Genomic DNA, 27,493 nt, shown 5'->3' on the forward strand with positions numbered 1-27,493 from the left:
TGCAAGCATTTCAGTGTGGTCATATTTTCAGGTATAGTAATGCAGCAATCTCCCCTTTCCAGTCCAGCTCTGCCAGCATGCCAATCTTTTTGGCAAATCAAATAAACTAAATTAAACAAACTGAAGGGCAAAGCAAGGGCAGTCCCTCAAAGGGGAACCCCCAAAACAAAATCAAATGCATAATTGAAACAGCAAATCAAAGGGTGATTAAAGGGGTCAATTACACACTCCAGTCCCTGCAGCGCCCAACATGTACAGGAAGGCCTCAATGGTGCCGGGGGACACCTGGCCATGAATGTAGCTGTGGCAGAGGGGCAGTCAGGTCGCTCGCTGCCTGGGCCTGTTGATGGCAAGTTTGGCCAGGCCCAGATGCACAAGAGGTCCTACTCTTTCCACCCTCCCTCCACACTGGGTGCCCGTAGATCAGGAGTATGGGGTTGAAGTATAAACAAAACATTAAAGATTTTTCAAAGAACAAAAAAAAGGAGCGCAGTGTAAGACAATTAACATATACATGGACTCCACAATACCACAACAACGGCAGGTTTCTTGGGAGCCTGTGAACCAGCGAGTTTATGGTTGTATGGGACTGATGCATGCACTACCCTCCACCCAAGGTTCCCAATGTAGCAGGGGAGGATCCCTCCATGGAGGAACCTCTGCCACCAGATGGCAACAAAGCACACCAAGGCACCCTGTTGGCATGTCAACGCAAATGAACTTAACACTGGGAACAATCTATGTTTGAAGTAAAATTAAGCCTCACTTGCATGGTCATTAGGTAGCACTGAAATCTCTGAACTTTTAACACATAACCCTGATGAGTTGCATCAGTCAGCTTAAGCATGTGCCTAGCCTTTGTAAAGCCGACTACAGGGGTAACGGAAGTGTGCATGTTCAAGCACATCACTCTGCCTGACCAGTGCTCTGGCTCAGCATTTCCAGATGGCTGTCTCGGTGACGGTGCTGGGACCTACAGGTGGTGCCCATGGGCTGCAGTTCGGGTTCCACGCCAGTGTTTCTCATACTGGCTCCAGCTTAGCCATCTCCAGGAGGGTCATATGGACGGGAAACATTAACTCAGTTTCTCTCTCCAGACCTGATTTTTCCAGCATTTTCAGTTTTTATTTCAGATTCCCAGCATCTGCAATACCTCGCTTTTGTAAGTGAATGGGATGCAGGCCCTCTTGTCTCACAGGAGTGAGCAGGAATTTGAAATGAGAGAAACAAGCAAATATATTCAAAAACAAAACAGATACACACAAACAAATTCAAAGAAAACACAAAAATACGATGGATAATGATCATAATTAGTTACAATTCAGAGAAACAGTAATACATTGATAATTGCAAGGGTAAAAATCAAATACTTACAAACAGATGTGCAGAAATGTATTTATAAATAGCACTGAGTACTTGTGTTATTTATCAGACATAGTTCATTTTGGCATTAAAAAAATGCATTGATCTAACAGGTTAATACAAATGAATTATTGCAATGAGGTCTCCTCTCCACGTTCAGTTTCCAACAGCTTTGATGCCCAAGTTCTGCAGTCACTGCCTTTTACAGGAAGGCTCATTAGGCACTAACAGAATATGGGGCCACAATTATATCCAGATAACAGGCAATCTTTTAAAAACTTTGCATTTTAGCTGCTTTAACAGGTCTGAGCTCTTTGCAAAATATTAGAGATTAAATAAGCCACTGCTGAGGTTTATCAATCGACTGTCAATCTATACTTTCTTTTTCAAAGAGCATGATTTTAGACAAATTTCTTGATCTTTAAGAGTTTGTCTCCTTGTTTTCCTGCAACAATGACACTTCAGAAATACATCAATGGTTATGAAGTGCTGAAACATTTGGTAATCATCAAAAGCACTATATAAATGCAAACTTTTAAAACAAATGAGACAGTGAGGTCAACAGTGGGTTAATGCAAAGACTCTCTTATATTGCTCTATCATTGGGTTCTCACACCAGCCATGGCCTTTACATTCTAATTGAATTGCTGCGTTTGGCCCTTCCAAGCAGCCTTTGAATTGCAGTAAGATTTCCTTCTCCCACCAGCAGCAGAAAACGAGCCAGAAGCAGACCTCCTACTCCGAACCCACCCTAAATCCTAAACTAGGTCTCTGTCCCTGCACCCCAGGAAAATGCAGTCAGGCACCAAAAGCAGTGAGGGTGGAGGTCCCTTTAGAAGTAAAATCTTTTCAATATTAACAGGAAGTAACCTGCGTGTTAACTTGTTTTGTTCACCCTCAGTTGCAACCCTGCCCGCAACCTGAAAGGATGTTAATTCTGCTTCGATTATCCTGCTGTGCCTTCAATCGTACAAACATCTCCTCGCTGTCATTAAGGCATGTGTAAGCCTACAACTGCGCATTGGGAAGATCTTAATGTTAATTTTCAGTTCCTGCCAAAACTGCACCATAAAGTCAATAGCCTGTGCAACATCTACAAGACATGCATGATGGAAAACTCTCCACTTGCCTGAATGAGTGCAGCTCCAAATAGCACTCAAAGCTTGACACCAGAGGGCCTGTTTTATTGACATCCCAGTCATCACCTTAAATATTCCCTCAGACATCAGTACACAATGTCAGCAGTGTATACCATATACAAGATGCACTCCAGCAATTTAAAAAGTCTTCTTCAACAGCATCTTCCAAACCAAACACCTCTGCCATGTAGTACACATGGGAACATCATCATCTGCAAACTCCCTTCCCAGTCATGTCATCCTGGATCAACAAAACTGGAACTCCATTCTTAACAGCACTGTGGGTATACCTGCACCAGATGGACTGCAGCAGTTCATGGCAGCAGCTCACCATCAGCTTCTCACGGGTAATTAGGGATATGCAACAAATTCTCACCTGGTCAGTAACACTCACATCTCAAGAATAAAAAAACCTTCATTACCCGTAGGTTGTAAGTTGACTGATTCAACCCAGATGGCTTTCACTCAGCTAAGCTTCAAATCCATATCCTAACAAGACCATGTACTTTCACCTCCACACACAAGTTGGAGATGTGGAGCTAATTCATTTCCACTGTCACCAGAACCCTTATCCATGCCATAACCATCTCTAGGCTCAATTTTCCCATTATCCTTATCAGTTTCTTAATGCCTCTATCTACAAACTTCAAGTATTTAAACCACAACCTACCCATCATCATTTGCTGCTGACCTCCACTGGGGTCCCTTGGTCTACAAATATCTCCTTAGCCACACCTCATTTTTTGCCACATCCATATCCCTTTGCCTCCATCCTGCTGTGCAATCTAACTCCCTCTATTCAATCTATTGCGGCATAACTCTCAGCACGGTGGCACAGTGGTTAGCACTGCTGCCTCACAGCTCCTCGATTCCTGGCTTGGGTCACTGTCTGTGTGGAGTTTGCACATTCTCCCTGTGTCTGCATGGGTTTCCTCCGGGTGCTCCGGTTTTCTCCCACAGTCCACAGATGTGCGGGTTAGGTGTATTGGCTATGCTAAATTGCCCCTTAGTGTCCCAGGATGTGTAGGTTAGAGAGATTAGCGGGATGATGGGGATAGGGGCTGGGTGGGATTGTTGTCGGTGCAGTCTTGATGGGCCAAATGGCCTCCTTCTGCACTAAAGATATTCCATGGTTCAGTCTACACTTCACCCATTTCAGAAAGCTCTCCACACCCTCAAAAGCTTTCCCCAAACATGAAATACTCCAATGTTTGCTCTTTTCCTCCTTTAAAGCACCGTAGGCATTTTTCTGTATTCAGAGCACTGTACAAACCCAATTTGCTATCACTGTTTCTAAATGTGTGACAATAGTGCAGGTCAGAAAGTAGCTTATGGTCTTATTAGAAATCAAAGCTTTTCTTTCCATTATAAAACCCAGCATGGTTGATCTTCACACTGTACCTTCTTTCAACCTTTCCTTTTGATGAATGACATAGCAATAACAAATTATACCACGGTTGGGCATGTTTGTCCATCTTTAGTGGAATATTAATGAATTCCTTGCTCAGCTGTATCATCTTCAAATGCTTAGGTTGAATAATTTCTTGAAAGGTAGCAGAACAATTCAGGGTTCAGAAAATGCTGAGCTTTCTCATAGTTCATGAGCTGACTTAATCACAAGGCAACGGGCTGTCCAGCAACACACAAACTATCAGACAGCCAGCAGTAGTAAATTGCTATGCATAAAAAATTCAAATGTGGAGCCTAAAATTATTAGGCCATTTATAAAGAGATGTAAAGGAAAGTCACAAGACAGTTTTAAAATATGAACATCTTTAATACATCTCGTCAGTCCATTTATTATCCTTTAGCTTCAATTTCAGCCCAAAGCTCACACAATTGATAACATGGCAATCTCAGTTCCTTCAATGCGTGTCCTCACCCTCGTAGGCAATCGCAATCCCCTTTCGCCCTTCCACTGCTTTTGACACGGAAGTCTCTCCTAGTTTCTGCTCCAATCCCTGCCAGCTTCTAGTTGCTAAGAACGAGGCTGTAAAATAAGTAATTTTTTGTGTCAGCGCCACAGATGGAGGAAGACAGCATAAGGCATATTGAGAGTGACTAACAAACCATGAAGGATTCACATTTATAGAATGTGTGTGGACATGTACCCAAGTGATGATTAAGGGAAAAATTAAATCCAGCAGTTCAGCTGATTACAGTTAGAATCATCTATGCATGGGGCTGAGCTATACACTGTAATCTAATGAAGGGGCTAAGATGGCTGGGGCAGTGGTTATTTTAGCTACTCAGATGACAAGTCGTAAATTCCAATAATACTCAATATGTTATTCTCTTAAAGTTCAAAACTGTTCAGAAAGATGGTTTAGTTAATACTATATTAGATCAAGCAGACTTGGAAGGACCAAGATTTAACCCTTTCTGTGATGAGACAGGACAGTATGTGGACCACAATTAGCATGGATTATATAATTGGCATTAAGCAAATTCTGTTGGAAAGAGACATGCATTATATAGAGCAAACATAGAAATTACAGCTCAGGAAGAGAGCATTTATGTCAGTGTTACCCGCCTGGCTGAGCGAGAGTGGTTATCGTAACATAGAAACATAGAAGATAGGAGCAGGAAGATGTCATTTGGCCCTTCGAGCCTGCTCCGCCATTCATTACAATCATGGCTGATCATCCAACTCAATAGATAGCATGCACCGCATTGTCCTAAATAGCTTGCTGACATTCAGTGGCTGGTTTACATATGAATATTTGGTCATTTGGGATAGATGTCCTGCGTCAGTGGAAGTGTTTCACTTGCTGTCAGTCAGTGGTGTTCTTTGAGGACATTGTCTCTGCAGACATCAGGAAGATCTGTGCTAACACAGGAACCCACTCAAGCTGTGTTAGTCTCAACATTCCAGAAATAATCCTCAATTTCCCAGAGATGAATATCTACCACGTTTGTGTGGCAGCTTTCTGCCGGGTTGATGAACAGTACTCTGTTGAGTAGACATGGGCGAGTTGGAGCAGTGTACAATGTTGTTGGCTCTGCTGCCCCAAGTGGTACTCACCAGTTTCTGTATGAGATTCACTCTCACATTAACCCACTGATATAGGAACGCAAAAAAAAACATGCATTTATCCGAAATCTCATAGCCACACTGGAACACACTTTGCACCCAACAACTGACAACAGCCCAGCTCCTAGTTATAAGGGGAGGCTGGATAGACTGGGATTTTTTCCCTGAAGCGTAGGAGGCTTAGGGGTGATCTTATAGAGGTTTATAAAATAATGAAGGGCACAGATAAGGTAGTCAACATCTTTTCCCAAAGGTAGGGGTGTCGAAAACTAGAGGACATAGGTTTAAGGTGAGAGGGGGAGATACAAAAGGGTCCAGAGGGGCAATTCTTTTCACTCAGAGGGTGTTGAATGTCTGGAATGAGCTGCCAGAGGTAGCAGTAGAGGTGGGTACAATTTTGTCTTTTAAAAAGCATTTAGATAGTTACATGGGTAAGATAGGTATAGAGGGATATGGGCCGAATGCGGGAATTGGGACTAGCTTAGTGGTAAAAACTGGGCGGCGGCATAGGCAAGTTGGGCCGAAGGGCCTGTTTCCATGCTGTAAACCTCTATGATTGCAAACATTACCAATTGCAATCGGATAACTGACCAGACTCAGGTTTCAACCTTCCATGGAATATCTGGACACGCCCAACCATTCAAGGAAGACCAAAAAAGATGTGGACACTTGCTCCACATGAGGAACAGCTCAAATTGTGACTGTGGTATATACTTGCAATAGATAGTAGAGAACTTAATAAACCATAACTAACAAATATCACAGACTTTCAGAGGGAGGGAAATTATATGCACGCTGCCACTTAGGGCCCGATTTTACCATCAAGTTGCGCCCATTTTCGGGCACGAAAACTTGCATTTGCATGCATTTAAATTGACTTAATGGGCTGTAGGCTCAACCTTTATCACCACATTCGCCCATCCAGATTCGGCGCAAATGAGACACACTCTACAAAAGTCCGATTCGGGCGCTCCAGGTAGTGAGGATGTAAGTGCCGAGTGTCTGACGGTTTTCTGCTTGGGATCAGTGGGGGGGGGAAAAGAGGGGGAGAGGGCCACGATCGGTCTGGGTGGCAAGTGGGTGGGGGGGGGAAAAAGGGGGTCAGTAATGTTGGGGTGGGCCAATGTCTGTGGGGGCCGGGGGAGGCATTATCTGGCCTGGGAGCGATGTGGCAGGGGAGCCACATTCTATTTTTTTTTCTGCACATGTGCAGTTGGAGGTGCCGATCGGAGCTGCAGGATTGAGTGCGTTAAGCCCTGCCCAAGGCTTCTACAGCACGATTCAGAATCATTGATATTTTTTCAGGCCGAGTGTGTATGGGGACGCCTGAGAACGGGTCTAAAAGTCGGATCTTAAACACTCCCAGTTTCAAGACCACCCAGCACTTAGAATCAAAATGATAAAATAGGGCCCTTATTTTTTAATGTGCTTTTGTAACTGGATGGTATATCTCCAATCAGCAAACAATTAAAAGACACAATTTATTGCAATGCCAATTCTGCTTTACAGCAAGATTAAATCATTCAAACTAATCTGGCTGAAAATTGTGATCTCTCTGATTTTCTTTACACTGTGCATATTTTTGGTGTGGATACAGCTTGGTTTTGTAACTTTGCATTTTCTAAAGGAAATACAAAAAGATAAGCCAACTGAAAACAAGTCACTGATTTTAACACCCAGCTGAGCATTTCAAAATCCAAGTTTGCGAAATGGCAGTGAAATCAAAGGAGTTTCACCATGTTCAGCATTTTCATGGAAACTACTGCTTGTAACTTAGGTCATAATTGGAATCAAAATTTCACTGAACAGCACAGTTTTCTTCAAAAAGCACAAAGCAGGAAACATTCTATTTTACATAACAGAACACATCATGAAATGCAGTGGGTGATGGGGGGAGCAGAGTATGGGTGGAGGTGGAGACTCTATTTTGTTGCAGTTACGAAAATCGGGACACAGTCCAATTCCCACGTTAAAAGAAATATGGCTGATTTCTGGATGGATACTACTCTGCTGCCTTTTATACAAAGTTTCAATAATAGAAATAATAGCACTGGAACACAACATTCAACTCTGGTTAGGCTCAAAGTATTAGTTGCTTTTCTCTTTGCCAACTGTAATCATCAATGAAAAGTATATTTAGTCAATTTCAATCCAGTTCCAAATGGAAGGGCTACATGCATGGTTTGTGTAGAATTTTTAACAAGTGCAGCGATCAGTATTATCGGAATTATATCTGTGAGGTCTGAAATCAAGATACAGTATTGGGATAAGTAAATTTGTGAAATGCCTGACTTGGGAATGTTGGTTAGATATTGGAAGACAATTGCAACATAGAAAAGGTGAACAATCATGTGCAACTCTAATCATTAACAGACAATGTTGCTTTTCCTTAATTACTTGTGAACAAAACATGCTCTCGATTATCTTCATTTTCCCCAACTAATGCAATAAAAAGTGAACAAGCCCGCTTTTTCCATTACTCTATGCCAAGATATTTAGATCCCAGCAGTACTTTATGGTATTTTTTTTAAATCCTTTACTTGATGTGATTTGTTTTCACTGTAGCAACACATCATTCAGGGTAGCAAATAAAAGCTAAGTGAACACAATCCCATTTCAAATTTGCACAGAAACCTTTGGTTTTAAGTTTTAACAAATTCAGCATAACTTCTTTGTGCGACTCCAAAACCTAGAGATGTTAAATAGTGAAATAAACTTCTTTGTTCACTGAATTCGAGTTAATGATGGACAAACGTAACTAATGCCTGCCTGTAATTACTCCAAATTGTCCTTCCCCCATAAAACCCTGAAGTAGTTTCATAATCATTTTACTGGTACCATGGTTCCCTCTCAATTTGGCCAAGTGGCCATTATATGGAAACCACATAGAACAAATGGTCTTGGGTTGTTGATCAGTGCAGCTGAGTGTGTGGGTTTCCCCATATGTGACATGACTGTCAGATGCCACTCCGTAATTAAAAGGGACAAGATGAGATATCTTCATGTCCCACCTTTGTTACAGCAGTGGCAAAGGCATGGAAGCAAATTATCTGCCTGCCTGATCTCTTGTGAAGTGTGATCGAAACTCAAGGGCACAAAATGAAGAAGCCAAAAAAAAGGTCTTCTCCCCCTCCAAATACTGATGTTGATATTCGATCTTTCAAATTTAACTTAATTAGGATTTATACCTGCCGAATGTGACTGGGTAATTGCCAAAGCGTCATTCCTGTGGATCAGAGATGTGCTCGATTCTTTGTTCTGCCAGTCTGATTTTGCCAAGTGTGTTGTTCGCAGGGCTCCAGTTACTAGAGAGACATCAGTCTCCTCACCATTGAAGGTCTCATCTGGAAATTCAACATGGCAGCAAGCACCTATGAAGTAGGACAGAAAAACCATTGTGATATACAAGCAGGATTATATTAGTTAATTGCAATCTATCATGCATGCAAGATTTGATAGTTATTTACAGCAGTATGGATTACAAAGGGGAGGCGGTGGCGTAGTGGTATTGTCACTGGACTAGCAACCCAGAGACCCAGGATAATGCTCTGGGGACCATCAAGGCAGATGGTGAAATTTGAATTCAATAAAAATCTGGAACAAAAAAGTCTAATGATGACCATGAAACTGTTGCCGATTGTTGTAAAAACTCATGTGCTTTAGGAAATCATGATGTGGAGATGCCGGCGTTGGACTGGGGTAAGCACAGTAAGAAGTCACCAGGTTAAAGTCCAACAGGTTTATTTGGTAGCACAAGCCACTAGCTTTCAGAGTGCTGCTCCTTCATCAGGTGAGTGGGAGTTCTGTTCACAAACAGGGCATATAAAGACACAAAACTCAATTTACAAAATAATGGTTGGAATGCGAGTCTTTACGGGTAATCAAGTCTTAAAGGTACAGACAATGTGAATGGAGAGAGGGTTAAGCACAGGTTAAAGAGATATGTATTGTCTCCAGCCAGGACAGTTAGTGAGATTAAAAGGGACAAGACGAGATATATTCATGTCCCACCTTTGTTACAGAAGTGGCAAAGGCATGGAAGCAAATTATCTGCCTGCCTGATCTCATGAAGTGTGATCGAAACTCAAGGGCACAAAATGAAATCTGCCATGCTTACCTGGTCCGGCCTACATTCGAGTCCATGTAGCAATGTGGCTGACGCAGGAGTAGGCCATTTGGTCCCTCGAGCCTGCTCCGCCATTCAATAAGATCATGGCTAATCTTTTCGTGGACTCAGCTCCACTTCCCCGCCCGCTCACCGTAACCCTGAATTCTTTAACTGTTCAAAAATCTATCTTTGCCTTAAAAACATTCAACGAGGTAGCCTCAACTGCTTCACTGGGCAGGGAATTCACAACGCTTTGTGTGAAGAAGTTCCTCCTCAACTCAGTCCTAAATCTGCTCCCCCTTATTTTGAGGCTATGTCCCCAGTTCTCATTTCACCACCAGTGGAAACAAACTCTCTGTTTCCATCTTATCTATTCCCTTCATAATCGTATATATTTCTATAAGATCCCCCCTCATTCTTCTAAATTCCAATGAGTATAGCCCCAGTCTACTCAGTCTCTCCTCATAAGCCAACACTCTCAACTCCAGAATCAACCTAGTGAATCTCCTCTGCATTCCCTCTAGTGCCAGTACATCCTCTCTCAGGTAAGACCAAAACTGTACACAGTACTGCAGGTGTTGCCTCACCAGCATCCTATAGAGCTGCACCATTACCTTCCTGTTTGTAACCTCCATCAACGAAGGACAAAATTCTATTTGCCTTCTTAATTACCTGCTGCACCTGCAAACCAACTTTTTGTGATTCATGCACAAGGACACCCAGGTCCCTCTGCACAGCAGCATGCTGCAATTGCTTACCATTTAAATAATAGTCCATTTTGCTGTTATTCCTACCAATGTGGGACCTCACATTTACCAACATTGTACTCCATCTGCCGACCCTTGTCCACTTAAACTATCTATATCCCTTTGCAGACATTGTGTCCTCTGCACATTTTGCTCTACCATTCATCTTAGTGTCATCTGCAAACTTTGATACACTATACTTGATCCCCAACTCGAAATCATCGATGTAAATTGTAAACAATTGCGGTCCCAACACTGATCCCTGAGACACACCACTGATCGCCAACCAGAAAAACACCCATTTATTCCCACTCTGCTTTAACCAATCCTCTATCCATGCTAATACATTACCCGTAATGCTGTGTACCTTTATCTTACGCAGCAGCCTTTTATGCGGCACCTTGTCGAATGCCTTCTGCAAATTCAAATACACCACATCCACCGGTTGCCCACTGTCCGCTGCGCTCATAATGTCCTCAAAGAATTCCACTAAATTAGTTAAACATGACCTGCCTTTCATGAACCCATGCTGTGTCTTGCCAATGGGACAACTTCTATCCAGATGTCTTGGTATTTCTTCCTTGATCATAGATTCAAGCATTTTCCCCACTACAGAAGTTAAGCTAACCGGCCTATAGTTACCCGCCTTTTGTCGACCTCCTTTTAAACAGCGGCATCACATTTGCTGTTTTCCAATCTACTGTAACTGCCCCAGAGTCCAGCGAATTTTGTTAAATTACCACGAGTGCATTTGCTATTTCCCCTGCCATCTCTTTTAGTACCCTGGGATGCATTCCATCAGGACCAGGAGACTTGTCTACCTTTAACCCCATTATTTTACCTAACACTGCTTCTTTAGTGATAATGATCGTTTCTAAGTCCTCACCTGCCATAGTTTTCTAGACATCAATTTTTGGCATATTATGTGTGTCTTCCACCGTGAAGACCAACACAAAATACCTATTCAATGCCTCGGCTATTTCCTCATTTCCCGTCATTAAATCCCCCTTCTCATCCCATAAAGGACCAATGTTTACCGTAGCCACTTAAATGCCCTCTGAAATGGTCCAGCAAGCCACTTAGTTCCAGGGTAATTAGGGATGGGCAATCAATGCTGGCCTTGCGAGTGACGCCCATATCCCTTGAACGAATAATAAAAAATGTAAAACTCACTGTGGGACCGGGCAGAGGAGGACTGAGGATAAAGATGAGAGGAAATGAGGGGATAAAATCATGGCTACATCAATTTGTTTTAATTGAAAATTACAAGTTCCAATTATACACACTTCACCAATGTTTACATGCATCCATGAAGTTATGTAGATTTACGCACCTGGAAGCAGGTCCCTGAAGTCAGTAATGTACTCTCCTGTCCATTCCCTTGCTTGATTGCAAGCAACCTCCATCTCGAATGGTGTTATAACCGGTCTATAGAATTCACTGGAATCCAGCAGAGAGTTTTCTGGACAGGCTACAAGTACATATATATCCACCTCCATGAAATTAGCTAGCTTAGCAGCATTCAGTTTACCCATTACAAAGGTGTAGCTTTTTTTGCCAGCCTGCTTGACAATTGATTTAAGATGTCCAATAGTAGAAAGATAGTCAGCGACACCAAGAGTCCCCACTAAAATCCCTACAACTTGAGCATCCTTGGCTCTTTCAATCATGTAGTATCGCTTCATTAAAGCCCTGTTAACATTCAGGGTTTCACGTCTCCCGACCCCTTTCACTGGATCAAAGGAGCAAAAGGAACACTGATTCCATGTCATCATAAAGTTGGTCAGCGTCAGACTCTCCTGTCCAACATAGAACATGCTGTAGTCTTTCACGTCACTATTGGCACTGATGGTGAAATGCCGGCCAAACTTAGAAATAACTTGATTGCACGAATGGCTGCAGGATTTGACGGTAGAACAGGAATCAACATCACCTCCACCAAGGAAGCCATCAGCCCCACATGGATCAGTTGCTTCATTTTGGCCGCTGCAAATCGTTGAAACGACAAGGTTCTCATAATCTTGGTGAAGAAGTTGCTGTAGCTCTTCTAATAAAAGGATCAAACAAATGCCTTAGAAAGGGCGTCATAATGGATAGTTATATAAAAGCAGAGGTGGAAAACATATGCATTTGTACAGATCCAGTGTATATACCTTTTCAAACAGATGTAATTTTGGGATTAGGATCGTGAAGATAGTGTTCCTACCCAACTACATCCTACCTAGTTTTATCAATTCCCCATCTCAATCATTCTGGCTGATCTGTTGGCAAATAGGATCAACTGAGTTATTTGAAGCAAAGAGGTGCAATGGGGTTGGGAAGGAACCAAAGGCCTATTAGTCCTTGCAGCCCACACATGTAGAAGGAGCAACAAGGAGAAAGAGGAGAAAGTAAAAGTACAATCCCATCTTTTTAAAGTAATCACTGTGAAAACGATTTCAGTTTCTACAATAAACATTTCATTTTTTAATTCTCATAGTGGGGTTCTGCATTATGAATTTCTTCCTGGACAGCTCATAACCTCCAGTTTAGCACAGTGGATTCAATACTGACAATACCAAAGACTGGGATATACAAACAAGTCCGGAAGAATGGTCCTCATTGTGAGAAAGTCTCTTTTCCAACTGAACAGTGCAAGAAACAAAACGTGTACAGTATTAAAAGAGGGAATGGATTAAAGAGGAAAAGCTCTTACCAAGCACATACGAGTAGATGACATCACACAGGATTATAACACGCGTACACTTGTCTGGATACAGAGCTCGGAAGGAGGCAACACACTGATGCACATCCACTGGTTTTTGTCCAAACACGTACATCACCGGGAGTCTTCTGGAAGGACTGAGGCATGCCCTTCCATAATGTACTATGCTGTCAGCTTCAAGGTGCTCAGCAGCTACTTCATCCACACAGCAGCTACACAACGGACAAGAGATTTTCAGGGAGGTTTTGGAATAGGTCTCTGACTATGAACTGCACACCACGAAGAAAAATTATTTACAGGTACAGTAGCTAGTGGTGATAACTGGACCGGTAACTGAAGTCACTAGTTAAAATCCCACTGCGGAAAATTGTGATTCAATAAATCTGGTAATTTGCAAGTTGTACTGGCCATGAAAACTGCTGCAACATTGTGAAAAACATAACTAATGTCGTTCAGAGTAGGAAACCTGCCAATTGCATCCAGTTCAGTCAACACACAAATTCAGCTTCACATTAAGTGGTTGACTCTTAATGCTCTTGGGTTAACTAGGAATGGACAATAAATACTGCCTTGCCACTATTCCCCCATTCCAAGAGGTAAAGATATTGTATTTTGACACAAAGTATGAACATGCAATGCAAATTTGCATCAATAATCAGTCTTAATACCTGTCCTTTGCTTTGAACTCTGGTTAGCCATGAAAGGATAAAAAAATGAATTCTGATAAGATTCTCTACTTCTTCAGATTTCCTCATGGCGGAGCAAACTCGATGGGCCAAATGGCCTAATTCTGCTCCTATATCTTATGAACTTATGTACACAGTATTCTCTGACTACCAAAAGCTTCAGGTAACTCACTTTATATTTCTTCTTTCATTTTTAAAATGTCCCTAACTTCTAGTCTCTATTTCTCCAAACTGCGTAGTTGATGCTGCGTATTTATAGGTGGTGAATTATGGTCAAGAGCCCATACCCGATTGCTCGGTGGAATATTAAGATTAAAATACAACACTGCCACCTTTTTTTGCTTTTCGATATTTAGCTGCTGGCATTTGCCCAAATGGAAACTGCATCGACAATGTCCAATATCTTAATTGTGAATCAAAACATTAAATTAGAGAGGGTATCCCCCCTAACACTCTCCATCTCAGTCAGTTCAGGCTGGATTCAACCCAACCTTCTAAAAAGGTGAAAAGATCAGTATGCCCAACTGCTCATATTACCTCATTTCTACAGTAGCCACCAGCAACCCAATACTTAGTCTAATACATCATCTCTTGCAGTAAAAGTACATTTTGCACTGAAGAGACATTCGCATTTACAATGAAGGTTTGAGTCCAATAGACCCATTAATAATTTATCTTGATAGATGCATTCACAATTTATCCCTCAAAGAAAGAAACCCACTGAAGCTTAATGTTCATTGTTCAGAAACACATTGTAACAAGCAGCTAATGTCAAATTAATTCATACCTGCCATACGATGTGTCACCCAATATGAAAAGTTTGGCAGTGGTGTTTTTCTCCAGTTTTGATGTAATGGCAGAGGCATCGATGAGAAGTTCATCAGGAAACTGGAGAGCCACCTGTGGGGATTGAGAATTATTTTCAGTCTGCTCCCAGATATCAGCAAATGCCTGCTATGTAACAGCCATTAGGAACGGCACACCAATAGCCCTCCGAAGAACAGGTTGATTGCTTTTGGAGCTTACTTCCTTTGCACTGGATTATAGGAGAATACATATCGCTGCCTACAATCAGGCTCCTGCTCTGAGTCCTTACTTCTAGGAGTGTCAGAGTTAAAGTCTCTCAAACAAAAAGAGGGAATGAATTTAGTTAGTGTCAAGCAATACAAACCTTCTTAAAGCCATGATCTGTGATGAAGCTGCAGGTCTTCTCAATTTCATACACAACATCAGTCTCCTTAAAGCTGGTTCTGCTGGTATTTTCAAGAATACATGTGGACCGCTGAATTGCCTTAGAGCCATCATCACTGAATGCTGTAGTCATGACGATCCACCTACAAAGGAAAAAAAATGTTAATAACATTTAGCAAGTTTCCCATTGTTAAATAGTTTACCTCAATAGGTCCCAGACTTCATAGAAAACACAGCATCAGCTTATCAGTATCTGTGGACAGTTGTATACACATTCAGACTTGCTTTCAGCATTATCCATTTTTTCTCCCCTACTAACAATCTGGTTATTGAACAGATTATTGGTAAATTAATGAAAATGGAAACTTATTAGAATGTCATTTAATTCTGTGTTACAAAGGGAGGTATTGGATGGCACAGTAGTTAGCACTGCTGCCTCACAGCGCCAGGGACCCAGCTTTGATTACGGCCAAGGGTGACCGTCTGTGTGGAGTTTACATTTTCTCTCCGTGTCTGAATGGGTTTCCTCCCACAGTCCAAAAATGTGCCGATTATGTGGATTTGGCCATGCTAAATTACCCCTTATTGTCTCGAGATGTATAGTTTAAGGAGATTAGCGGGGTAAATACATGGGGTTCTGGGGATAGGGCATAGGTGGGATGTTCTGTCACAGAACCAGCACAGACACGATGGGTCGAATGGCCTCCTTCTGCACTGTAGGGATTCTACTTCAATATCGGCACCATTTTCTCAGTTGCCTTTCATTTTGTTTTTATGTTTTAAAAGTTATTACAGCCAGCATGATAGAAGATTGGTTCAGAATTAGCTGATGATGTCCCATGTTAACACTCTGTTTTTGGTTGGTCTATTATTATTACTACTTTTCCTAATTACCCACCGAGTGCAAAGAATAAAGAAAAACTCCCAGTCAGTGGATATTTCAGCCAATTAGCATGGTTAACCAAACCTTTAAAGTAAGCCTTAAAGTGTTGACCCATGAACAATCCTGAATTGTGAAGCTTTTTGAATATTATCTGGAATAAAAAGTACCTTTGCTTCAAAGGGAAAAGAGATAAAAACAGAAAAAAAAAATTCAAAACGCATCATAATAACAAAGTAAAAAAAGCCAGTATTCTGTTGCATGCTTCTTTCAAACTCTGTTCACTAATGTAATAAATGGGATTCAACTCAAGATAACCATCAACCTAAATGTATTCTAAAGCTAAAGTGCTCTCTAGCGGCAGTGAAATGCAAAATATTTCAAACATGCTCCCTATATTTCATTCAAGACCAGGTACAGAGTGCAAACATACAAATTTGGAGCAGGAGTAGGTCACTTGGCCCATCAAGCCTGCTCCACCTTTCAATAAGATCATGGCTGATCTGATTGTAACTCCAACCCCACATTCCTGCCTATCCCTGCTAACTTTTTTGCCCCCTTGTTAAATCAAGAATCTATCTAGCTCTGCCTTAAAACATATTTAAAGGCTCTGCTTCCACTGCCTATTGAGGAAGAGTGCCAGAGATTCACGGCCCTCAAAGAAACAATTTCTCCTCATCACTGTCTTAAATAGTGATCCCTAGCTCTAAATTCCCTGACAAGAGGGAACATCGTCTCCACATTCACCCTGTCAATACCCCTCAGGAAATGTTTTGATCAAGTTGCCCCTTATTCTTCTAAACTCTAGTGAATACAAACCTAAACTCCCCAATCTTTCCTCATAAGATAACCCGCCCATTCCTGGTATTAGTCTGGTAAACTTTCTCTGAACTGCTTCTAATGTATTTACATCCTTCCTTAAATGAGACCAATACTGTACACAATACTCCAGATGCGTTCTCACCAATGCACTGTACAACTGAAGCATAACCTCCCTACTCCCTACTCAAATACTCCCTATTCAATTCCCCGAACAATAAACAATAACATTCCATTATCTTTCCTAATTACTCGCTGAACCTGTGATTCATGTTCTAGGACACCCAGATCCCTCTGCATCTCAGAGCTCTGCAATCTCCCACCATTTAGATAATAAACTTCTGTTTTATTCTTCCTGTCAAAATGGACAATTACACATTTCTCCACATTATACTCCATTTGCCAAAGTTTTGCCCACTCACTGGTCTGTAGTTTCCTGCTTTTTGTCTCCCTCCCTTTTTGAATAAAGGAGTTAATTAACCATCTTCCAGTCTAACGGAACCTTCCCCAAATCTAGGGAATTTTGGAAAATTAAAACCAGTGCATCAACTATCTTATTAGCCTTTTAAGATCTTAGGGTGAAGTCGAGCAGGACTCAATAATTTGCACAATATCACTTCCCTGGTGACTGTAATTTTCCTGAGTTCCTCCCTCACTTCCATTTCCTGATTTACGGTTATTTCTGGGATGTTACTAGTGTCAAGTTCGAATACAGTAGAACAGTTAAAAGTCAAAAAGTAAATGTAATGGTGGTGGTGTCATGAAAGGATTATAATTTTTATGGCCAAAGTGCATCATACTTTGCATTTGGTAGCAGACTCCTTACAGTTTCAATAGTCACAATAAGTCACTACTTGCAGGTTAAGTTTCTCCATCGGCTTTACATTTGAAGTATGTAAATTAGTTCTACAATCATTTCTACATGGAATGAAAACAAAAATGACCTCAGACAATCATATCTCTCACACAATTTTCACTACCAATCAAAATACTTTGAAATCACAAGACAGCAGCACTTCTTCCAAACAGCAGTCCAACAGTCTCACTGTGGGGGCAGTAGTAGGGAGTTCTGCGACATTTCACAGGGATATCTTTTAGTCAAGATGAGCACTGTGACACTAGAAAGAGGATCCAGATGCAGGCTAGATGGTAGGGAGAGGAACTTATGGATACAGTTAAATGAGCATCCAAGCAGATTGGCCAGCATCACCAATAGGGTTATGGGTCTTTTGGCATAGGTTTATGTTGCCAGACTAATTATCCACAAACCTAGAGGAACATTCTAGAAAACACAGCAAATCAAATCACACCACGGCAACTGGAGAATTTGATATCATCTGAAAAACTTGGAAGTGATCACTTGTTTGCGATAAAAGTTACCATGAGTTTTATTGCAAAAACGCTGGTTTACTAACATCCTGCCAAGGGCAGCATGGTGGCACAGTGGTTAGCTGCACATTCTCCCCGTGTCTACATGGGTTTCCTTCCACAGTCCAAAAGACGTGCTGGTTAGGTGCGTTGGCCACGCTAAATTCTCGCTCAGTGTACAGACACCAGAGTGTGACAACTAGAGAATTTACACAGTAACTTCATTGCAGTGTAAGCCTACTTGTGACACTAATAAATAAACTTTAAATCCTTCAAGATAGGAAACTTACCATCTTTAACCTGGATGGTCCATATGTAGCCCCATCCACACATCAAAAGACTGTCTATTGAAGTAGTGTAACAGGCAATTTAGTGGGGCAACACGGTGCTTAGCACTGCTGTTTCACAGCACTAGGGACCTTGGTTCTATTCCTGGCTTAGGTCACTGACTGTGTGAAGTCTTCTCCCCATAACTGTGTCGATTTCCTCCGGTTTCCTCCCACAGTCCGAAAGGAATGCTGGTTAGGTGCAGTGCATTGGCAATACTAAATTCTCCCTCAGTATACCCGAACAGGCGTCGGATTGTGTCAACTGGGGGATTTTCACAGTAACTTCATTGCAGTTTTAATGTAAGCCTACTGGCAACACTAATAAATAAACTTTTAAACTTTAAAACTACAATGAGAGGCTCCTTCTCTTTTCAACTCCCAAAGGTAGGGGAGTCTAAAACTAGAGGGCATAGGTTTAAGGTGAGAGGGGAGATACACAAAAGTGTCCAGAGGGGCAATTTTTTCACACAAAGAGTGGAGAGTGTCTGGAACAAGCTGCCAGAGGTAGGTAGTAGTAGAGGCAGGTACAATTTTGTCTTTTAAAAAGCATTTAGATAGTTACATGGGTACGATGGGTATAGAGGGATATGGGCCCAATGCGGGCAATTGGGATTAGCTTAGCGGTGTTAAAAAAAAGGGCGGCATTGACAAGTTGGGCCGAAGGGCCTGTTTCCATGCTGTAAACCTCTATGACTCTAACTCTTGTACATCCCCAACTTGTTTATCTTACCATTGACAACTACGCTGTCAGTTATCTAGACTTGAAATTCAGTTTCTCAATTTTGCTCTGCCCCTTTAAAACATTCTGTCACGACACTACGGATTTCCTACAGAAACTCAACGCACATGGAGCAGTTGAACCAGGAGCACTCCTCGTCACAATGGATGTCTCGGCACTCTACACCAGCATCCCCCACGATGATGGCATTGCTGCAACGGCCTCAGTACTCAACGCCGACAACTGCCAGTTTCCAGATACAATTTTACAACTCATCCGCTTCATCCTGGACCACAATGTCTTCACCTTCAACAACCGGTTCTTCATCCAGACACACGGAACAGCCATGGGGACCAAATTCGCACCTCAATATGCCAACACCTTCATGCACAGGTTCGAACAAGACTTCTTCACCGCACAGGACCTTCAACCGATGCTATAGACTAGATACATCGATGACATTTTCTTCCTTTGGCATCATGGTAAACAATCACTGAAACAACTATATGATGACATCAACAGGTTCCATCCCACCATCAGACTCACCATGGACTACTCTCCGGAATCGGTTGCATTCTTGGACACACGGATCTCCATTAAGGACGGCCACCTCAGCACCTCACTGTATCGCAGCCCACGAATAACCTCACGATGCTCCACTTCTCCAGCTTCCACCCTAAACACGTTAAAGAAGCCATCCCCGACGGACAAGCCCTCTGTATACACAGGATCTGCTCAGATGAGGAGGATCGCAACAGACACCTCCAAACGCTGAAAGATGCCCTCATAAGAACAGGATATGGCGTTCGACTCATTGATCCGACAGTTCCGACGCGCCACAGTGAAAAACCGCTCTGACCTCCTCAGAAGACAAACACGGAACACGGTGGACAGAGTACCCTTCGTCGTCCAGTACTTCCCCGGAGTGGAGAAGCTACGGCATCCGGAGCCTTCAACATGTCATTGATGAAGACGAACATCTCGCCAAGGCCATCCCCACAGCCCCACTTCTTGCCTTCAAACAACCGCACAACCTCACACAGAACATTGTCCGCAGCAAACTACCCAGCCTTCAAGAGAACAGTGACCACGACACCACACAACCTTGCCACAGCAATCTCTGCAAGACGTGCCGGATCATCGACACGGATGCCATCATCTCACGTGAGAACACCACCTACCAGGTACACGGTACCTACTCTTGCAACTCGGCCAACGTTGTCTACCTGATAGGCTGCAGGAAAGGATGTCCCGTGGCATGGTACATTGGGGAAACCATGCAGACGCTATGACAACGGGTGAATGAACACCGCTCAACAATCACCAGGCAAGACTGTTCTCTTCCTGTGGGGGAGCACATCAGCGGTCACGGGCATTCAGCCTCTGACCTTCGGGTAAGCGTTCTCTTCACGACACACGATAGCGCAGAGTCGCTGAGCAGAAACTGTTAGCCAAGTTCTGCATACACGAGGACGGCCTAAACCGGGATGTTGGGTTTATGTCACACTATCAGTAACCCCCACAGCTTGCTTCCTGAAGTTGCAGAATCTCACTGGCTGTCCTGTCTGGAGACAATACACATCTCTTTAACCTGTGCTTAATGCTCCCTCCACTCACATTGTCTGTATCTTTAATACCTGGTTGGCTGTAGAGCTTCACATTCTAATCAGTATTCTGTAATTTGATTTTGTGTCTCTGTGCCGTTTGAGAGCAGATTTCCACTCCATCTGACGAAGGAGCAGTGCCCCGAAAGCTAATGGCATTTGCTACCAAATAAACCTGTTGGACTTTAACCTGGTGTTGTTCAAACTCTTACTGCCTTTAAAACATTGCCAGGTCAACCATTCAATCTAACCACATAAAGAGGCTACTCCGCTGCTATTCACAAAGACTGGATAGAAACTGAAGTCAAATTCATGCTGTTATTTATTCAATGCACCACAGGATTCTAAGGAACCTGGCCCATAATGCACATGACTGAATACCACAGTAGACTATCAAAGTAGCTCTTCCCTGCCAGCTAAGTGTACAAATGCTTGGAGGATAAAGGCAAAATACTGCGGATGCTGGAATCTGAAACAAAAATAGACAATGCTGAAAAATCTCAGCTGGTCTGACAACATCTGTGGAGAGAGAATCGAGCCAACATCTCCAGTCAGGATGACCCTTCCTCAGAGCTTGTTTGGAAAGGGCTGGAATGTGCTGCCTGAGAGTGTGGCGAAGGCAGGTTCGATTAAAGTATTCAAAGGGGGAATCAGCCTGCAGTGTTTGAGGGAGAACGGTACTGTGTTCGTTGCTCATTCAGAGAGTCAAGTTCAGATACGCTGGACGGGCTGAATGGCCTCCTTGTACGCATTCTGCACCAGCTCGAGGTGCCAATCACGAGGCAGGCACCGACATCAGAAAAATAAGAGCCCGCGTATGATCCTTAATGTCAGGAGCACCCAGTGGTTTACATATAAATCCTGTGCACATGAAACACACTCTCTCCCCCATCAATCCCGTCTCACTCACTCACCCAACTCCTCGCTGCCATCAGCGCCCTCTCGGTCCTTGACCAATCAGCGGCGTCTCGGTCCTCCGCCAATCAGCAACAACCAATCCTTAAGCAACAACCAATCCGAAGGGGGGAAAACCTTTGTCAGGACGGGATTGGTTAATAATCTCACCAATCCCACCTCAGCTCCACCCGCCTTCCGCCAATCAAGACCGAGCTCTCCTCGGGAGCGCCCCGCGCACGAACGAAGCCATTAACCGGAGAGTTACGTTCAGTATGATCTTGTCTTTATTGATAATTATTTTCCAGCCGTGTATTACTGCCCCCTCCCCCCCGGGTTTGGATCTTTCAATTAGGATGGGAAAGAAATTGGCGATAGATTTACCGGTGGAGGCCGAGCCGCGCGATCCGAGCGGCCAGGACGGCGCATGCGCAGATGAGGAGTTTACGTCAGATGGGTATCGGCTACGTCACAAGGATCGGTGACGTCACCCATACAAGTGCGTTCCAAGTTGAAGATGATCAGACTCAAGACTCAGACTCAGTGCAAACAACTCATAGCTGCAGCTGGAAATATACCCCAGGGTGGATGATAATACCAAATAGTAAGTATGTAATGCCATTAGGGTTTTGGATCAATAGAAACAGCAACAATTTATATTCAAATTGTGCCTTGAAAGGCAGTTCACAGTGGCAGCATTGCCACACAAACTCTTGACACTCCAGGAATATTGTCAGGGTGTTCAATAAAAGCCCGAATCAGAGAATTAGGTTTCAAGCAGTGAGAAGTGGAGAGGTCCAGGGAGTGAATCCCAGGCTTTCAGTCATAGAATCCCTACAGGGCAGAAGGAGGTCATTTGGCTCATCGAGCCTGCACTGACAACAATCCCACTCATGCCCTATCCCCATAACCACATGTTATGTTCCGTGCCACTGTAATCGATGGACCTGATTAAGCAGTTCTAAAGATCTGCAACAAAACAGAAAATGCTGGAAAATCTCTGCAGGTCTGACAGCATCTGTGGGAAGAGAATAGAGCCAACGTTTTGAGTTTAGATGACCCTTCGTCAGAAGAAGTAAAAATCTGCAGCTTGTCTCAGTAAACCATGAAATGGAGGAAACAGCATTGTGTGTTGAATGAAGTGTACACATTGAAAAACACCCTGCAATTAGAATCATGGAAGATTTAGTACAACTGTATACAGAATGTTTTGATGAGTTGCTTTGAAGATTTTGAGTATCATTGATCCAGGGGAGAAGCCAGTGATTTATCCCCCACATAAAGTACCAATAGACCTAAAAGGAAAGATTGAAAGCGAGCACCAAGAGATGGAAAAAAAATTAAGTAATTGCCAGAGTCACAGAGCCTGCAGATTGGATAAATTCAATCATGGTAAGAAAGCAGCTAAATAGACAGCTAAGAATTTATCTGGATCCCAAAGATCTTCGTCAAGTAATAAAGAGGAATCACTACCTTCTTCAACAATAGAAGAGATCACGACAGCATTGACAGGGGCAAAAGTTTTCAGCAAGCTCGATGCCAGAAATGGCTGCGGAAAAAAGAAGCTTAATAAGAAATCTTCACTATTGACAACATTCAACGCACCTTTTGGTCAATATCAGTTCCTGTGTCTGTCTTGTAGCTTTAAAGTGAGCCAGGATGTGTGTCACCAGAAAATAGACAAAACATATAGAGGATATAAAAGAGCAGTCAACAAAGCTGATGATATCCAGATCTATGGTGGAGATGGAAAAGATCATGACTACCATCTACATGAAACCAATGGAGAGAACCAGAAAAGCTGGGATCAGACTAAACCCAGGTAAATGTATTGTGAGGGCGACAGAATGTCAGTTCTTCAGAGTAGTGTTCACATCTGATTTCCTGAAAAAGTCACAGGTATCTCTGGGATGGAAGAGACAGGAAACAGTTGAGGAGTTTCCTTGGCCATTACGTGAGTTCTTTCATATCTTGCATGTCAGACCACATAGCAAACCTGCTGGAGCTGGTGAAAGAATATATAGAGTACCAGTGGTCAGAGTCACATGACAGGACTTTCAATAAACCCAAAAAGGTAATATGCCAGGAGACAAGTTTGTCTCCTTACAACAGAAATAAATTTGTCACTCTGCAAATGAATGCTTCTACAAAAGGACCGGGAGCAGCCTTGGTACAAAGGCAAAAGCCAATAGCATCTGCAACCTTAGTTGAGGTTGGATATCCCAACAGAGAGAGCTTTTAGCAGTTGCATAAGGATGTGAGAAATTCTGCACTTATCTCTATTGATAAAGATCATTGTCCACTGGAGCAGATCTACATGAAAAATCTGTGTACAGCTTCAGCAAGACTGCAGAGATTAATCTTGCTGCTTCAGAGTTATGATTTCACTTTAAAATACAAGCCAAAACGATGGTGTTCACAAACGGCCTCTCTCAGTTGTTGCGTCAGGAGAAATATCTAAAAGTTCTGGGTATAAAGATCCATCACTTGGTGAATGCAAGATAACCAAAACTCAGTCAAATTAAAGATGAGACCAGCATAGGCGAAGAGTTACAGATGCTCTCGCAGCAAGTGATCAGTCTTGGCCTGATGAGATACAGCAAACACAGCCAGCAAATTGGCAGTTCTGGTCTATCAGAGATGACATCTCACTAGAAGATGGTGTTCTGTCAGCCAGAATAATCATACCCAAAACAATGCATAGAGAACTTCTCCAGAGGATATATGAAGGCCACATGTGAATGAAGAAGTGTAAGCTCAAAGCCAGATCCAACAAGGGAGAATTTAACACCTCTCCTTGGAATTCGGTTACCATCGTTGAATCCCCCACCATCAATATCCTGAGGTCACCATTGGCCAGAAACTTAATTGGCCGAGTCATATAAAGACTGTGACTACAAGAGCAGGTCAGAGGCTAGGAATTCAATGCTGAATAACTAACCTCCTGACTCCTCAGGGACCATAATTACCCCTAGACTTTATTACTCCATTGCTCTAACTGGTCTCTCAATTTGCACACTTGGTAAAATTGAACTCATCCAAAACTCTGCTCCCATGTCCGAACTTGCACCGAGTGCTACACCAGGTTGGCACAGTGGTTAGCACTGCTGTCTCACAACGCCAGGGACTCCGGTTCGATTCCCGGCTTAGGTGACTGTGTGGAGTTTGCACATTCTCCCTGTGTCTGCGTGAGTTTCCTCCGGGTGCTCCGGTTTCCTCCCATAGTCCGAAAGACGTGCTGGTTAGGTGCATTGGCCATGCTAAATTCTCCCTCAGTGTACCCAAACAGGTGCTGGAGTATGGTGATTAGGGGATTTCCACAGTAACTTCATTGCAGTATTAATGTAAGCCTACTTGTGATTAATAAATAAACATTGTGCCTGCTGGCCTGCATTTGCTCCCAGTCCAGGGGCCCTTTGACTTTAAACTTCTCACCCTGATTTTTATATCCAAGGCTTTTATACTCCAAAACTCACCCAGGCTTACATTCCTTTGAGATCTCTGCACTCTTCTAGTTCTGGCCCCTTGCATGTCCCCAATTTTAATCCACCATTCGGGCCACGCCTTCAGCTTCCTAGCCTGAAGTTCTGGAATTTTTTCTCAAAGCCTCTTTGCCTCTCAACCTCCCTCTCCTCCTTAAAACCTAATTGACCAAGATTTTGGTCATCTGTCCTCATATCTCTTTATGTGGCTCAGTGTTAGGTGTTGTTTGATGACTCTTCTGTGAAGCACATTGGGATATTTGACTATGTTAAGATGCTATATAAATGTAAGGTCTGGTTGCTTGAAATTAACATTCAGAAATTAATAAATAATGAGAGAAATTGACCTCTTAATTCACTGAGAGCCTGAGTAATGCTAAAGACAGTAATTCAGGACATACTGATTGCATTTCTCCATAGCATTGTAGACAAAAATAAGTCAAATTTTAACTCATTTTTATATGTCATGGATATATGTAAAAATAAAAATATTTATTTTATTTTTAGACTGGGTTTGTCCCTTTTTCATCGCCTTTGGAGCTTGTATGATATTGGCAACTGTTACCTGTTGCCTGTTTCACTTGCGGAAGACCAGAAACCGGAAAAAGGAGATAACAGAATGGGTGAATGCCATGAAATTTGGGGGGAAAGTGTATCATCCATTATTGCACTGGATTAAGAACAACAGTGATCTATCTATTAAAACTAGAATGTATTGCTCAGCCAGTGAGGAATGCAAGAAAAGAAAGATTTGGAAAACCCGCACCATATTACCAGTGAGATACAAGAAGATAATGGAGGAACCAAGTGTGCTTAATCGTGAAGCAGGTGACTGTAATAGCATGCACGTTGGAAACAAGCCTTTTCCCAAACCACCTGTGTATGTCGCCACTGGTGAAGCCAGTTCCCTATATGGTCAGGTTAATCATAATGAACAAGCCAAGTGTAAGTCTTCCTTAAATACTAAGAAATCCCAGCAGCAAGTCTTTCCAAACTCTCTTTTTCTGGATGAAAAACGTGTGGTGGAACGTGACAAACGGCAATCTGTCAATGCCTGTCCAGATGTAAATAGTCCGTTTAGTTCTTCAGAACACAAGGAGTGTTCAGACTCTATTTCAACTAGATTATCTGATTTAAAAGTGGAAAAGCATGAAGCTTCAACCATCAGACAGGAGCGCTGTAAGGCACCTGTGTTGTCCGAACCAAACTCAGATACCCAGAAAGCCAATGTCTATTCTGTCCCTGACACTGTCTCTTTGTGAAAGTTCTCTCTGTTTTTTTTCAGATTCTATATGCCCCCTCCATCTGGCAGTATTCAGATGTGTTTAACCTGTCAATTCTATTATTATTCTAAGAAATTCTGCACCATTTCAAGATTCCACTATTTTCACACTCTAAATAATCTGCTTGGAATCACTTTCAGATCCTATCAAAACTACTGTCTCCAAATTTCAGTTTATAATCTAATAGTTTTGTTATCTATTCCGCATCTGGTGCGGCCTATAATAGAATTGTTTTTCTAAACAGCATAAAATAGCTTCACTCTAACACATATGCATAGTTAATTAATATCAAATAAAGGAAATGTCTATTTCAGTGCTGACATTGTGCTTTAAAGTGCAAATCTATTGTATGAATAATAAATATAATTCAAATCCTGTTGACTCAAAGCTGAACTGAACCTAAATGCTTAACGCCGTTTCTTTATGATTTTAACATGGTCATTGTATTTAGAGATTTGGTTACTTACTCTCCTGGCTTTAATTCCAGGGCAAGTTGACATTTCCCCACACATTTCCGAATCCAGGATAACATTTACCTCCAGATATGTTACTAATTGATCTTCCAGAGTGAGGAGGTAAAAATTAACTAGGATTCGTGTTTCTGATCTATTTCCAGCAACTCCTACCTAGATTACAGCCAAGAACTTTCTGCCAAGTTCCACCTGCCGTTAGTAGATATGAACGGGAAATTAGGACGGAATAGCCTATCTTTAATCTTCCCACGCCATCACTGCAGTCAGGGATCTTCCTCCAACAGGAAAGCTTGCCAGCCATACTTGACCATATTCAACCCAGCCAGTTACTCTCTTTACCACCACTTTCACAGATAAACCCTAGGATTGATAACAGAAAGTTGGCGGTGCACCTTGACATTGTACCAAGGATCTCACAATGGCCATCGTTGGAAGAGAAAGGCCCAATAGACTGTTACCTCTTCCTCTCTTCATGCCCTTGACCTGAAGTATGAGCCCCTCATTTAAAGAGAGCCTTTTCTGAGAATTTGTCGCTTAAATCATCTGCAGCATTAACTAATTTTTTCAGTGTTTATAGGTTTCCACTATGTGTTGGAAATGCTGGCTGGAACCAGCTCTGCAAAATTGATGAGCCCCAAGCAGGAAAATGGCTCAGGACTTCTGCAAGATCAAC

At 42.5% G+C, this 27,493-nt stretch overlaps 2 protein-coding genes across 3 annotated transcripts; one reads left to right on the forward strand and one right to left on the reverse strand.

Annotated features, from left to right (window-relative positions):
- Nucleotides 1-1,290: 1,290 nt before the first annotated feature.
- dph2 (diphthamide biosynthesis 2) lies at nucleotides 1,291-22,019 on the reverse strand. Its single transcript, XM_078218706.1, has 7 exons — nucleotides 21,603-22,019; nucleotides 14,951-15,113; nucleotides 14,567-14,679; nucleotides 13,085-13,305; nucleotides 11,723-12,436; nucleotides 8,724-8,906; nucleotides 1,291-4,491 (listed from the first exon to the last, which is right to left on the reverse strand). Exons 2-7 carry the CDS (start codon nucleotides 15,101-15,103, stop codon nucleotides 4,367-4,369), a joined length of 1,509 nt encoding a protein of 502 aa, XP_078074832.1. The 5' UTR covers nucleotides 15,104-15,113; nucleotides 21,603-22,019; the 3' UTR covers nucleotides 1,291-4,366.
- Nucleotides 21,807-26,725, forward strand: LOC144497437 (uncharacterized). Of its 2 annotated transcripts, none has more exons than XM_078218707.1 (2): nucleotides 21,807-22,186; nucleotides 25,572-26,725. In XM_078218707.1, the coding sequence occupies exons 1-2, from the start codon at nucleotides 22,018-22,020 to the stop codon at nucleotides 26,324-26,326; spliced, it is 924 nt and encodes a 307-aa protein (XP_078074833.1). In that variant the 5' UTR covers nucleotides 21,807-22,017; the 3' UTR covers nucleotides 26,327-26,725. The 2 variants fall into 2 exon arrangements, with proteins under 2 accessions (XP_078074833.1, XP_078074835.1); XM_078218709.1 differs by having other exon boundaries at nucleotides 21,935-22,081; nucleotides 25,572-26,455.
- The last annotated feature ends 768 nt before the right edge of the window (nucleotides 26,726-27,493 follow it).

This window comes from Mustelus asterias, chromosome 8 (genome assembly GCF_964213995.1).
Source record: "Mustelus asterias chromosome 8, sMusAst1.hap1.1, whole genome shotgun sequence".
NCBI lineage: Eukaryota > Metazoa > Chordata > Chondrichthyes > Carcharhiniformes > Triakidae > Mustelus > Mustelus asterias.

Coding starts and splice junctions, on each gene's coding strand:
- dph2 (XM_078218706.1), bottom strand. CDS start 15,103: ATGACTACAGCATTCAGTGATGATGGCTCTAAGGCAATTCAGCGGTCC. Junction 12,437..13,084: donor CATCTACTCGTATGTGCTTG/GTAAGAGCTTTT, acceptor TCCTTTTATTAG/AAGAGCTACAGCAACTTCTT. Junction 4,492..8,723: donor TACCCAGTCACATTCGGCAG/GTATAAATCCTA, acceptor CTTATTTTACAG/CCTCGTTCTTAGCAACTAGA.
- LOC144497437 (XM_078218707.1), top strand. CDS start 22,018: ATGAGGAGTTTACGTCAGATGGGTATCGGCTACGTCACAAGGATCGGT. Junction 22,187..25,571: donor GTGGATGATAATACCAAATA/GTAAGTATGTAA, acceptor TTTTATTTTTAG/ACTGGGTTTGTCCCTTTTTC.